This window comes from Ornithorhynchus anatinus, chromosome 2 (assembly GCF_004115215.2).
Source record: "Ornithorhynchus anatinus isolate Pmale09 chromosome 2, mOrnAna1.pri.v4, whole genome shotgun sequence".
Taxonomy (NCBI): domain Eukaryota; kingdom Metazoa; phylum Chordata; class Mammalia; order Monotremata; family Ornithorhynchidae; genus Ornithorhynchus; species Ornithorhynchus anatinus.
This window is the reverse complement of record NC_041729.1, coordinates 22,627,597-22,640,769: the sequence shown is the minus strand read 5'-3', so window position 1 is coordinate 22,640,769 and position 13,173 is coordinate 22,627,597. Positions and strand designations below refer to the sequence as shown.

Genomic DNA, 13,173 nt, shown 5'->3' with positions numbered 1-13,173 from the left:
GAATGGAATTCTTTGCCTAGGGTCCGGTAGTATTGCGATCGTGAGGGAACCACAGGGGCCTTTCTCTGCTGACGGGAGTTGCTATGCTAGTCTCGGATCTCGTCTTCTCCGCACTGGAAAGTCTCGTAGAGCTCCCGTGTGATAATAGGTCTGTTGGCAATCCTGCATGTTTACCGACAGCCATCTCCTCCCCATTTCAGCTGCGGAAATGGCTCCCTGACCCCCGTCCTTTGTGTAGCAGAGCCAGTATGCTCTTCACTTTCCACATTGCGGAATTGCAATAATTTCTTTCCTGGCTTGGAATTTGTCATGATTTCTGGTTCCTGTGGTATTATTTTAACCTCTGACATTTGGTCATGATTCATTTGCTAGGAGAATTCCATTTCTCCATTCTGAGGAAAACACTTTAGGGTTCAAAGGCTGCTTTGGAGACCATTTCCTCCCCCAGAATTCCTATTCATGGGTTAGAGTCAGGATTGTTTTGGTACCTTCTCGAAGTCTCCCATACTGGAGAAGTACCTAGGTGAATAGCTTGGGAGCCCCAGCTATGGCTCTTCGCTTTTTCCTCCATTCCTTCACCTCAGCTCCTCTGAGCTGGAAAAGAAAGATCTGTTGGCTAGCATTCACTGAAAAACAATAATAAAAGCGAACTCCATCTACCAAATCCCATTAAGGCTGTGGTGAAAATAAAACTACTGGGGTACTCTGTAGAGACAGATACAGGATGAGTTACCCAAATAAAAATATTATTTTATGACTATTAAGCAGTCTTAAGAGGACTTGACAGGTGTCACACCAGGGAGATAAGCAAAGACTTTGGATTTATTTTTCCTCTTTTTCGTAAGAGGAAAGGAAGGCAGAGAGGGATGAAGTGACTTGTACTATCAGTCAGTGGCAGAATTGGGTAGAACATCCAGATTTACAGACAGTCTGTACCTCAGTCGCACCTCTTCCTTTAATACCGGCTGCTCATTTTTTCTTCAAAATATGACGGTAAATGCTGTTCTAAGTCGACTTCTTAAAATTATCTTATTTTTGGAGCACTGCAAAAAGCTGAGAAAAGATTCTTTGAATATAGACTGGGAGAAAGATGGGTGTGCCTTTCCTCTAGGAGTTGAAGGGTTAGCTTTTTCCTCTGTACTACCTTAACCGGTTAGAGTATTAATGTTGGTGTTTTGGAGCCGGGGAGCATGGACTTGTTTCCATGGTAGTATCTGTTTGGTTTAATCCCCTGAGTGACTCAACCAAAAGGATGTTCTTCACAAGGAAGCTGTCCTGACGTAGTCTTCCTCCTCAATTTCAGGAGAGAAAGATCAAAGGTGCCCTATATCGTGCGCCAGTGTGTGGAAGAGATCGAGCGGCGGGGCATGGAGGAAGTAGGCATCTACCGAGTCTCTGGGGTGGCCACAGATATCCAGGCTTTGAAAGCCGCCTTTGACATCAGTAAGTATTTCCTCATAAAGGCCCACTGTGCGTGAGGTAAAATGTGGCGTGTGGGTGGGTCACTCTGTGGGTTCCGGTAAATTGGGGTGAACGTGGAGGAGTTTCACGTTCATCTGCAATCCCTTGGTTTGGGTCATATTGGGCTGGATGTGACCAAGTTAAAAATAATAATAATTGTGGTGTTTGTTAAACATTTACTGTGTGCCAGCGCTGGGGTAGATACAAACAAATCAGGTTGGACACGGTCCCTGTCCCACTTGGGTCTCACAATCTTAGTGTTATATAGCGCTTTTATTACCAAAGTGCTCTCCCAATAATTAGTTCATTGAAGCCCTCCCAACAATCATGTGAGGTAGGGAGAGAAGGCAGGTATTATTATCCCCATTTTAGGAAACAAGTGACTCGCCCATGGTCATACGGCAGATGAACAGCACAGCTTAGACTCGAACCCGGGGCCCCCTGCTTCTAGATCGGTGCTCTGCCACTTTCCCAGGATCATATATGTTCATATCATATCTCATTTTCTCCCCCAGCCCATTTTTTAAAATGATTATTATTATACTTAAGTGATTACTCTGTGCCAAGAAGTGTTCTAAGCTCTGGGGTAGATTCAAGATAATCAAATTGGACAGGGTTCCTGTCCCATATGGGGCTCACGGTCTAAGTAATAATAATAATAATGTTGGTATTTGTTAAGCGCTTACTATGTGCCGAGCACTGTTCTAAGCGCTGGGGTAGACATAGGGGAATCAGGTTGTCCCACGTGGGGCTCACAGTCTTGATCCCCATTTTACAGATGCGGGAACTGAGGCACAGAGAAGTTAAGTGACTTGCCCACAGTCACACAGCCGACAAGTGGCAGAGCTGGGATTCGAACTCATGAGCCCTGACTCCAAAGCCCATGCTGTTTCCACTGAGCCACGCTGCGTTTTAATCCCCATTTTACAGATGAAGGAAATTGAGGCACAGAAAAGTTAAGTGACTTGTCTGAGGTCACACAGCAGAGAAGTGGCAGAGCCAGGATTAGAAACCAGGTCTGACTCCCAGGTCTGGGTTCTTCCAACTAGGCCCTGGTGCGTCTCTACTACTTTCAATTCAGTCATATTTACTGAGCTCTTACTGAGTGCAGAGCACTGTACTAAGCGCTTGGGAGAGTACAATAAAAACAATAAGCAGTCCTCTTGACTGTAAGCACATTGTGGGCAGGGGATGTGAATGTGTCTATTGTTGTATTCTCCCAAGTGCTTAGTACAGTGCTCAGCACACAATAAGTGTTCAATAAATGATTGAATGGTGGAATGGTTGAATGAATAAGCAGACACATTCCCCTCCGACAACGAGCTTGTTTCCTCGTAGTGTTAATTTCTCACTAACATTAAGAAGCAACTTAGTCACCTTTCCTTTGCCAGCAAAGGAGACCACTTAGAACCCGGGAAAGTTTAATTTTAATGATCAACCAGTTATGAACTGAAACAGTTCCTGACGCAGAGATGGGAGGGAGAAAGGGAGTCAGACAAAGCTGCTCTGACAGGCATTGTCAGTTGGCATCATCTGTAAAATATAGCCGTCTTCCGCTTGGAATCACCCCTGCCCTGATCTGTCCTTCTGGCCTGTGTGTATCGTGTTCAGCATACGGACAAGCACAGCTGACATTAGGGAAAGATGTAAAGCCCAAAATGAATGTCTAGAACCTTGCAAAGAATAAAACCTCATTCCTTTCTAGACTTTTTTCACCATGAACTGAAACGCCTTTCTATGGCTGCTTTTCACTTTGGCTGTATGTGGTTCACTCTTCCCAAGAGGAAAGAGAAAACATAAATGCTGTTTTAGTCGAGTTTTTATTCACCTTCCCCTTGAGAACATGTGGTGGAACCCAGCAAAGCCGCTGACCAAGTACAAATGGAAAATGACATATTTCCTCTCACGTTCTGTGGAATTGAATAGAAAAGGCAGCCAGCCAACACTAAGGGTGAAGTGTAAAAATGTCAAGGAGCATTTTTTGCTCCAACAGTGAGCCTGAGCTGTATTTACGTAGCGGGTCCTGTTGTGAGCTAGGATTACCAAACACCCGACAGCATCGGCCGACTCTTCTTTGGTTTCTCGAGCTCATGTCGCCGAACCGCACTTTGGCTCTTCACTGCAGACAAAAAGGGGAGCAAAGAGATGGACCAAATATTGAGATCAGTGCCCGCAATCCCTGGGGAGAACTAAAGTAGAAACAATCTTCCTCCAGGACTCCACAGTCTCCCTCCTTGCCCCCTCTCCTCTCCCTGCACTTAGTTCTCGTAAATGAATCCGAGAACCGAAATGAATGTCTAGAACGTAGAACAGAACCTCGTTCCATTCTAGGCTTTTTTCTACCATGGGCTGAAAAGCCTTTCTGTGGCTGCTTTTCACTTTGGCTGTATGTGTCCCTTATGCCAATATCATTTTTGGTCATCAGGTAATCGGGTAGTATTTTGGTCAGAGAGGGGCGAGAATTGATTCCCACCCCCCCACACACATACGCATACACACACGACAATACCCGCGGGTATTGGGGAGCATCTAAAGCCGGTAGCCAGCAGAGCAGATGAAGTCAGGGAGATGGGCTTCTCCAGCTAAATTGGATCAGATGACAATCGTAGCCTAGGCGAGGGTGCTCACTTATAGCTGCATTCATTCAAAGCCATTTCCCACCCTGCTCTTTGGTGGCGTAATGGGTCTTCCTAACTCATGAGAAGTGGTGTGGCCTAGTGTATAAAGCCCAGGCCGGAGGTCAGCGTAGCTTGGTGGATATAGCATATGGCCTGGGAGTCAGAAGGACCTGGGTTCTGATCCTGCCTCTGCCACTTGTCTGCTGTGTGACTTTGGGCAAGTCACTTCACTTCTCTGTGCGTCAGTTACCTCATCTGGAAAATAGAGATTAAGACTGCGAGCCCTGTGTGGGACAGGGACTGTGTCCGATCCAATTACCTTGTATCTACCCCAGCGCGTAGTGCAGTGCCGGCACGTAATAAACGCTTAACAGATGCCAAAATTATTGTCTCCCCCTCTAGACTCTAAGCTTGTTGTGGGCAGGGAATAGGTCTGTTTATTGTTATATTGTAGTCCCCGAAGCGCTTAGTACAGTGCTCTGCACACTGTAAGTGCTTAATCGATACGACTGACTGACAGACCTGGGTTCTAATCCCAGTCCTATCATTTGTCTGCTGTGTGACCTAGGGCAAGTCACTTAACTTCTCTGGGCCACAGTTACCTCATCTGTAAAATGGGAATTAAGACTGTGGGCCATATGTTGGACAGGGACCGTGTCCAAATTGATAAACTTGTTTTTACCCCAGCATGTAGAACAGTGCCTGGCACATAGTAAGCGCTTACCATATACCATTAAAAAGCCATGCTGATGAGACAAACCTAGATTTACAGTTTCTTAACTAAGAGAAGCCATTTCCCTCGCTGCCTCAACCTGCCTTGCCTGGTGGAGTAGAGGAGAGAGGTTTGTCAAACACAGGTTTGGCAAACTCTCAGGCTCTCAAGAGGATCTACATGGCAAAGAAGGAGATGGTTGGGAACTCTACAATATCCAATACCAAATGGTCTGTTGAGTGGCATTTCACCTTCAGGGTGAAGATTGGAGAGGGGGGAAAAAAGGATGGTTCTCTTCCATTAGCTTGAACTGGGCTACGTCAGGTTTTGGAAAACAGTAATAATACTAATTGTGGAATTTGTTGTCAGCTTACTGTGTGTCAAGCACTGTACTAAGCACCGGGGTAGATTCAAAATAATCAGATCCCACGTGGGCCTCAGAGTCTAAGTAAGAGGGACAATAAGTATTGAATCCCCATTTTACAGATGAGGAAATTTTGAGGCACAGAGAAGTGGAGTGACTTGCCCAAGGTCACCCAGCAGGTATGTGGCAGAGCCAGGATTAGAACCCAGGTACTCTGATTCCCAGGCTCGTGCTGTTTCCACTAGGTCATGCTGCTCCTCAGGAAGGGAGAAGATGCAGGAAAGTGATTCAGAGAACCTCAGATAAATCCCTTTTGTGCTGTTTCTGTATTTTTCTTCAGACAACAAGGATGTGTCTGTGATGATGAGCGAGATGGACGTGAATGCCATCGCAGGGACATTGAAGTTGTACTTCCGAGAACTTCCTGAGCCTCTCTTCACAGATGAGCTGTATCCCAACTTTGCCGAGGGCATCGGTACGTAGCCCGTCTGTCAGCTCCCCGCCTGGCCCAGGTCTGTCTTCAGGAAGAACTCCTTGGCTTGAATCCTCAACCCTGGGTGATTTATGGCCAAAAGCAGGAATCCCTGGGTTGCAATTCCCAAACTCTCTCATTCCTACGTAGTCTCCTCCGACCGTGCAAGTAAGGGATTCTGCTGCAAAGAACTAAACGCTACAGCCCCTGAGCAAAATGTTTCTGGTCCTTCTGGTGTCCTGGAGAGAAGGATGCTTTATCCACCGGCCTGAATAGGCCAGTTGGAGTTAAAAATAAGAACAAAGATGGTATTTGTTAAGTGCTCACTACATGCTAAACTCTGGGTTAGAAACAGTCCATCTCTTATATGGGACTCATAGTCTAAGGTGGAGGAAAAAACTGGTGTTTAGTCTCCCTTTTAAATGTGAGAAAACTGAGGTCAGATAAGAAGTAGGGCCCAATTAGGAGTATAACTTTCTCGTCTGTGAAATATTTTGGGATTTGTCACCCATAGAACTTCAAGGATCAGTCCGAAAACATTGTTTAAGAGGATAGGAGAGATTGGAAAATGAACCTTCCATTCAATCAGTATTACCTATCGAGTGCCTACTCTTTGCAAGGGCATAATATTGCGCACTTGCAAGAATACAGAGTACTAAGTAGGCTTGATCTTCCCTGGTTCAAGGAGTTTACAGTTTACAGGGGTCACAGACATTATAATAATCTTACAGGAGGAAAGGGGGATATGTACATGAGAGAGCCTGGGAGTCAGGAGTTCTAATCCCAGCTCTGCCACTTTCCTGCTGTGATACTTCCGGCCAGTCACTTAATTTGTCAATGCCTCGGTTTCCTCATCTGTTAAATGGGGATAAAAAATACCTGTTCTCCCTCCCCCTTAGACTTCGAGCCCCGTGTGGGACAGGGATATGTCCAACCTCATTATCTTACATCTACCCCGACACTAAGTACTGTGCTTGGCAGATAATAAGTGTTTAATGAATAATGCATTAATATTAGGGTTAGGGTATATAAGATATGTTCATAAGAGTTATGGGCAGTTTTGAACACCCCAATTCATTTAGTGGAGAGCCCTTTTATTTTTAAGGAGGGTAAAAGGTAAATTTAATAAAGGTTTTCAATGCAGTCAGACTGGCTTGATTCACCCTTTAACATTCCCAAGAGTTGGGGGGGAGCGCCCTGGGAACTTGCTTGTTAAGTGGGTGGCACTGAGTAGGAGAAGAGGAATGACTTGAAGTGGAAGCACTGTGCGTCAAAACGTCAGAGTCCTGTTTCTCGCTCTCAGCAATTCAATAACCTCCTAGGTTTTTACCTCCAGAGGGTCTTTCCTCACCTCCAGAGGGTCTTTCCTCAGTGTCTTGAGGCTGACTTATCTTGTGTGAGATTCCAGGGTGGCAGCTAACCGAAGGGTGAATTTTTTTATTTATTAATTCTGTCTTCCTTTGCCTCTTAGCTCTTTCAGACCCTGTAGCAAAGGAGAGTTGTATGCTTAACTTACTACTATCACTTCCTGAACCCAACCTGGTGACATTCCTCTTCCTTCTGGACCATTTAAAAAGGTAACCAATGGCATCTGCAGCCTCCCGCGTGGCGTATAAGCTTATACTCCGAGGGTGCCCCCTCTCCCTGCTGGCATAAGGGTCCATTTGCTAGTAACAGTAGCCGTGTGTCCTGGTGGATAGAGCATTGGCCCGGGAGTCGGGGATGCGACTTCTAATGCCAGCTCTGCCACTTGCCTGCACTGTGACCTTGGGCAAAGTCATTTAGCAGTAGCAGCGACCCTGGAGGATAGAGCATGGGCCCGGGAGTCAGAGGATGTGGCTTCTAATCCCAGTTCTGTGACCTTGGGCAAAGTCATTTAACTTCTCTTTACCTCATCTTTACCTCATCTGTAAAATGGGGATTAATACTGCGAGCCCTATGTGGGACGGTGACTGTGTCCAACCTGATTATCTTGTATCTTCCCCAGTGCTTAGTTCAGTGCCTGGCACATAGTGTTTAACAAATAATATTAAAAAAGTAGTGGTAATAATATTCATTGAGCTCTCACTCTATGCGGAACACTGTATTAAGCACTTGGGAGGGTACAGTAGAGCTAGTAGACATGATCCATGTCCTCAAATAACTTAAAATGTAGCAGAGGGACAGAGACTATAACAAATTACAGGTAGTGGAAGGAACCGAGTTTATAAGGATATGTACATCACTGCTGTCGGGGGAGGATATGGAATGAGTACCTAAGTGGATAAGGGGTTAGTACTGAAGCTCACAGGCGATGCAGTAGGGTAGGAAGATGGGAGATTAGTCAGGGAGGGCTTCCTGGAGGAGATGAGGTTGTCGTAGGCCAGCACCTTGATCCAGCCATTTCCTCTTTGTTCCAGGCATTTACAGAATCCAACCACTTTCCCCAAAAGAAAATCTTTGCCCCTTCCCTCATACACACCGAGAGCTGAACGTTGATATGTGTATTGGATGTGAAAGGTGCCCTCCAATCAATCAGTGGTATTTATTGAGCCCTTACTATGTGTGCAGAGCAAGTGTACTAAGTGCTCGGGAGAGTACAATACAACAGAATTAGCAGACACGTTCCCTGCCCATTACGAGCTTACATCCAGTACACCGGAGTCTCGACTCCTAAAAACAAAGAGGTCCGGCACCCCGTTGTCTTCCAACCACCCGGAGGCTGGTTCGGCGGAGGTGCCGGAGAAATGCTTTGTTTATTTATATTAATGCCCATCTCCCCCTCTAGACTGTAAGCTAAGTGTGGACAGGGAACACGTCTACCGACTCTGTCGTATTATATTCTTCCAAACGCTTAGTACAGTGTTCTACAATGGTAAGCACTCAATTAAAACCATTTATCAGTGGATCGTCCTTGTGGCCAACTGTTCCTTCAGGCACCGCATCACGTTCTAGAACCCCCGTTGTCGGAAGAGTGTCCCCTAATTCCTCAACAAAAGTTTAGCGAAAACTCATTTTATGGTCGCCCTGATGGGATTGTGCTTCATTTAACAATGTATTTCTGATTCGGTTTGACCACAGAATTGCCGAAAAGGAGAATATCAATAAGATGTCGCTCCACAACCTGGCCACCGTCTTCGGCCCCACGCTACTCAGGCCCTCCGAGAAAGACAGTAAGATTCCTGCAAACCCAACCCAGCCTATCACCATGACGGACAGCTGGTCCTTGGAAGTCATGTCCCAGGTACAGTCCAAAGATGGGGATGAATACGTCGTCCTTAATTCCTTGCAGGACATCCTCTCTCTGCTCTGCCCAAGGGTACCCGGCTCTGTTCTTGTCCGCCGTGTGACGTTGGGCAAGTCCCTTCACTTCTCCGAGCCTCAGTTACCCCATCTGTAAAATGCGGATTAAGATTGTGAGTTCCAAGTGGGACAGGGACTGTGTCCAACCCAATTTGCTTGTATCCCCAGCCCTCGGTGCTTACTACAGTACTTGGCACATAGTAAGTGCTTAACAAATACTACAATTACTATGATGATGGTGATTATTATTGTTATTAAATGCTTATTCAAATACACACAAAAATCCTCTGTTGGACTCTCCCAATCACTTAAATTCTCTTCCCTCCAATTTAAATTGGGAGCCCCATGTTGACAGGAACTGTGTCCGACCTGCTGAACTTTATCTACCCCAGCGCTTAGAACAGTGCTTGACACATAGTGCTTAATGAATATCATAAAAAAAATTTTAAAAATATATATTTCTTTGACAAACTCTCCGTTCTCCTCCTTTTTCCTTCTAGGTCCAAGTGCTTCTGTACTTCCTGCAGCTGGAGACCATCCCCACTCCTGACAGCAAGAGGCAAAGCATTCTTTTTTCCACGGAAGTGTAGATGCCTGATTTAGCCAGGAGGCTTGGAGAATGACTTTGGAGTGCCCGTGGGGAGCTCGCCACGCCAGAGCCGAAGGGGGAGAGTTCTCGAGATGTCGCTCAGCCTACTCCCTCCAGCCAGGCGGCCTCGAGCAGAGACAGCGGAAGCACATGGCACCAAGGCCCTTGGCGGGACAGGAGAGAGACGGGCAGCGCGCCGAGCCTCCTGGAAAGACTACTAGAGAGCCATGAACTAGGCCCGCAGACCCTAGAGTTGTTCGTGTGCGAATGCGACCGAAGATAGTCCGTGCTTCTTATTTTATTTTTTGAATTTAATTTATCACAAAGAAGTTTGCAAGGTTTCTACCGGACCACTTGTCAAGAAGGCCCTTTTTGAGGGAGCTGTGGGAGTGAAAAAGGATCTCACAACTGTGTCTTTAATAACTGCTGCTTCTCAGTACTGTTCTGGGCCAAGGAGATGGACGGGGAGGGGGAAGTTGGGCGGGGTTGGGGGGCACCTTTGGTCTCCTCAGATCTCGGAAACTCAAGATTTGATTTGAACAGGGTTTTCTTCTTTTTTTTTTTAAATGAGAGCTGTTTTGTGTAAAAATTTGATCTCCCCCTTTCTCCCTCCTCCTTCACTCTTCCCCTCTCCTCCCTCGGTGAGTTTGCATGCCCAATGGAGTTGGGGAACTGTTACTTTCCCCCTTTTTTTTTTTTTTTGCACTTTGGATGCTTTATTTGATCGTCTGGGAGCCAGCTGCAAATTAGTTACCTAAGGACAGAATACTAAAGAAAGCAGGAGGAGTAGATTTAGCACTTTATTTCATTTTCCAAGAAGAACAATCTCATCAGGTTCATTTTAGAATAGTCCGAGAGAGCTCTACCGATTGGGGCTGACTGACCTCTAGTTTGGGTTTTTTTTTTAATCTTTTTAAGATTAATGGAAATTGACAGGTGAAGATGCTAAATGTACTCCACCTCCCTTAAATTTTCCCCACACGAATCTGTTTACCACATGCTGAAAAAGCACTCCCAAGCAACATTTGCCAAAACCTTCACAACAGCTGTTTGCTTATTCTAAACCTTGATTTGAATAACTTTTTTGAGACTGCTTTTTTCCCCCCCAGATCCAAATACTTTCATAAGAGATGGCAGAATGGATTGTCTGCTCAGCCTGCCTGCTTCCAAAGCTGAGCTGCATTTGGCAGTTTTCAGAAATTCCAGCCTTGTTTTAATTAGGGTCAGTTCAGAGATCTCCAGGGAGCTACGCACATCACTCCCAAAGATGGAGGATTAAAAACAAACAGAGTTCCCAGGGCCTGGGGCCTGGGCCCTGGGAAAGGAGAGGTGGGCCATTTTGATCATGAAGCAGATGATGGGTTGGGGGTATTTTTATCTCTGTTTACTGTCCTCTATTTAAGAAGCGTCTTTGTCAACTGCAGCTTCACTGGTGGAGCCTGAGATCTGGAAAGGGGGTGAGATAGACTAGAATTTTAAAGAAGGATTAAGAAAAGGGACCAAATGTTTCGAAGAGAAAGTAGAATGACAAAGTATCTTGAATATCACTTTAAAAAGGGGTGGGAGGGGAGATGAGAATTAAGATTTCCAATACAGCCTTTCAGAAAGAGAGAGAAAATCTCCCAGACATGGGAAAATGTGGACCAAGGGAAAATATATTTCCGTTTGTCAACACGATTGTAACTGCCTAATATTTAATGTTTTGTACTGTGAGCTTTCCAATTTAAAAGAGGAGGAAGAAACTCAAACGATTGCAATGTTGTGCTTCTGTAGGCCTTGTGCATGCTATTCTAAAAATTCCTGTAGGATTTACTATTAATTAGCCCGCTCCCAACATGGGCCTGGGAGTAAACCCCTAGGTGCTTGGATTTATAACTAGACTCCACTCCTCTCACATATGATTTTAACAGCTACCAATCCCTTGCTGTTAGAACTGCTGAGGTAGAAAAGTGAGTTTTGTATTTATGAGGTGCTTGTAGTAGGGAGAGAACAAAGGAACTTGAAGGGTTTAAGTGCGTGTGAGTATTTTTTGGGGGGGGGGGACTTTTTTAGAGGAAAGCAATTTGGACAGTTGTGAAAGAAAGCTACTGTTGATACTTTATAGAGGTTTCCACTTTCTGTACGTTTCCTTGTTTCGTTTCCTGCTACCTTTCTCTTGGGCCCTGGGCCTCCCCCTCAGTTACAGCACAGCAGCTCTTTCCTTTCCTGACTTGAAATTTGTGTTTTTGTGCCTTCGAGACCATGACCCTGCAAGTGAAACTGGAAAAGCTAGATTTTGCTCCCTATTTTATTTCCTTGGGCGTTTGTAATTTGTGTAGTTGCGAGCTGCAATATTTAAACTGGAAAGCAATATGATAATGACTGTGCCAATTTATGTTCACCTGTTTTTTTTTTAATTTATCTAGGACATGTAATGTTTAATATTATTAAATATGGAGTCTTTCTATTGTGCAGCCATAAAAGGAAGAATGCTTCTTTGGTTACTTTTTCAGATCATTGCTTTTATTCTGTAGTTGATTCTGCTGTAATAATATTTAACATGCAGGCATGTGGATTGGATCAACTGTTTTTGATGAACATTCCTTTTTCCCAAAGCTGGTCATTTTGGGCTGGATAATTAAATGCATTTAGGATGAAAGGGAGACCTTTTTCTGTGCTTCACGATGTGCGGGTAAATAACTGGAACATATCTACTGAGCTTCCTCTAAAGTTGCAGTTGTAAATTTTCAATGCTATTAGCAAAAAAAAAAAATCACAGGGGTTGGTTTCCACTGTCCAGCAACTGGTCTAATCCCTAACATGTCCAGGACAGGCAGACCATTGTAGAAGCTGCAAAGTTAGATTTTTTCTGGGGGGGGGAGGGTCGGGGGAACAGCTGCATTTTTCTGTGTTGGAAGGTTTGGGGACTATCTGATTTTTTCTCCTTACATGCAAAATGGGTTTCCACTTGAATTGGTGATGTTATCAGAATTCCTGAATACCTACATTTTTGAGAAATTCTAAGCCTGTTGGACAGTTTCAGTTGACCACAGGGGCTGGTATGGTCCGACGAGGCTTGCCGTAGCAGAAAATCACCGTTTGAAAAATAGAAAACAAAAATGCCCTGGACCCATCACTGTTTCAAAGAGGGATGTGGAAGGAGCAAGCAATTGAGAAGGGAGCAAAAGCACAAGAGGTGTTGAGCTGGAAGATCAAGAATTATCCATGTATTGGCTGCTCCAGCTAGGTGCAGTTCTTAAAACAACTCAGGCAGCTCGACCACAGGGACAAATGGGGGTTTTGAGATTGGTGGATTGGCTCTTTTTAGCCAGTGATATTCGGGGAAGCTGAAGAAGCAGAATAAAGTATCAGTGCATCAGTCATGGAGCTGTGTTTCCTTCTTGTGTTTTTATGTGGCTGATTACAAGCATCTTTTCATTTAAATCATCTAAAGCCATTGTAGAAATGATACAGGAAATTTTAGTGGAAATGAGAAAGGGGAGAGTAGGCTCTAATAATGATGGTATTTAAGTGCTTACTATCTGCCAGGCAGTGTACTAAGCGCTGGGGTGGATACAAGCAAATCAGGTTGGACACAGTCCCTGTCCCACGTAGAGCTCACAGTCTTAATCCCCATTTTGCAGACGAGGTAACCGAGGCCTAGAGAAATGAAGCGGCTTGCCCAAGGTCACACAG

The 13,173-nt window shown here is 45.0% G+C and overlaps 1 protein-coding gene across 1 annotated transcript in view; it reads left to right on the top strand.

Annotated features, from left to right (window-relative positions):
• Nucleotides 1-12,860, top strand: part of BCR (BCR activator of RhoGEF and GTPase) — a 191,775-nt gene extending 178,915 nt beyond the window's left edge. The window contains exons 20-24 of the mRNA XM_029049806.2: nt 1,304-1,443; nt 5,496-5,630; nt 7,099-7,204; nt 8,688-8,850; nt 9,410-12,860. Coding sequence (XP_028905639.1) covers nt 1,304-1,443; nt 5,496-5,630; nt 7,099-7,204; nt 8,688-8,850; nt 9,410-9,499 — 634 coding nt within the window. The 3' untranslated portion in view covers nt 9,500-12,860. The remainder of the gene's footprint in view (nt 1-1,303; nt 1,444-5,495; nt 5,631-7,098; nt 7,205-8,687; nt 8,851-9,409) is intronic.
• The last annotated feature ends 313 nt before the right edge of the window (nt 12,861-13,173 follow it).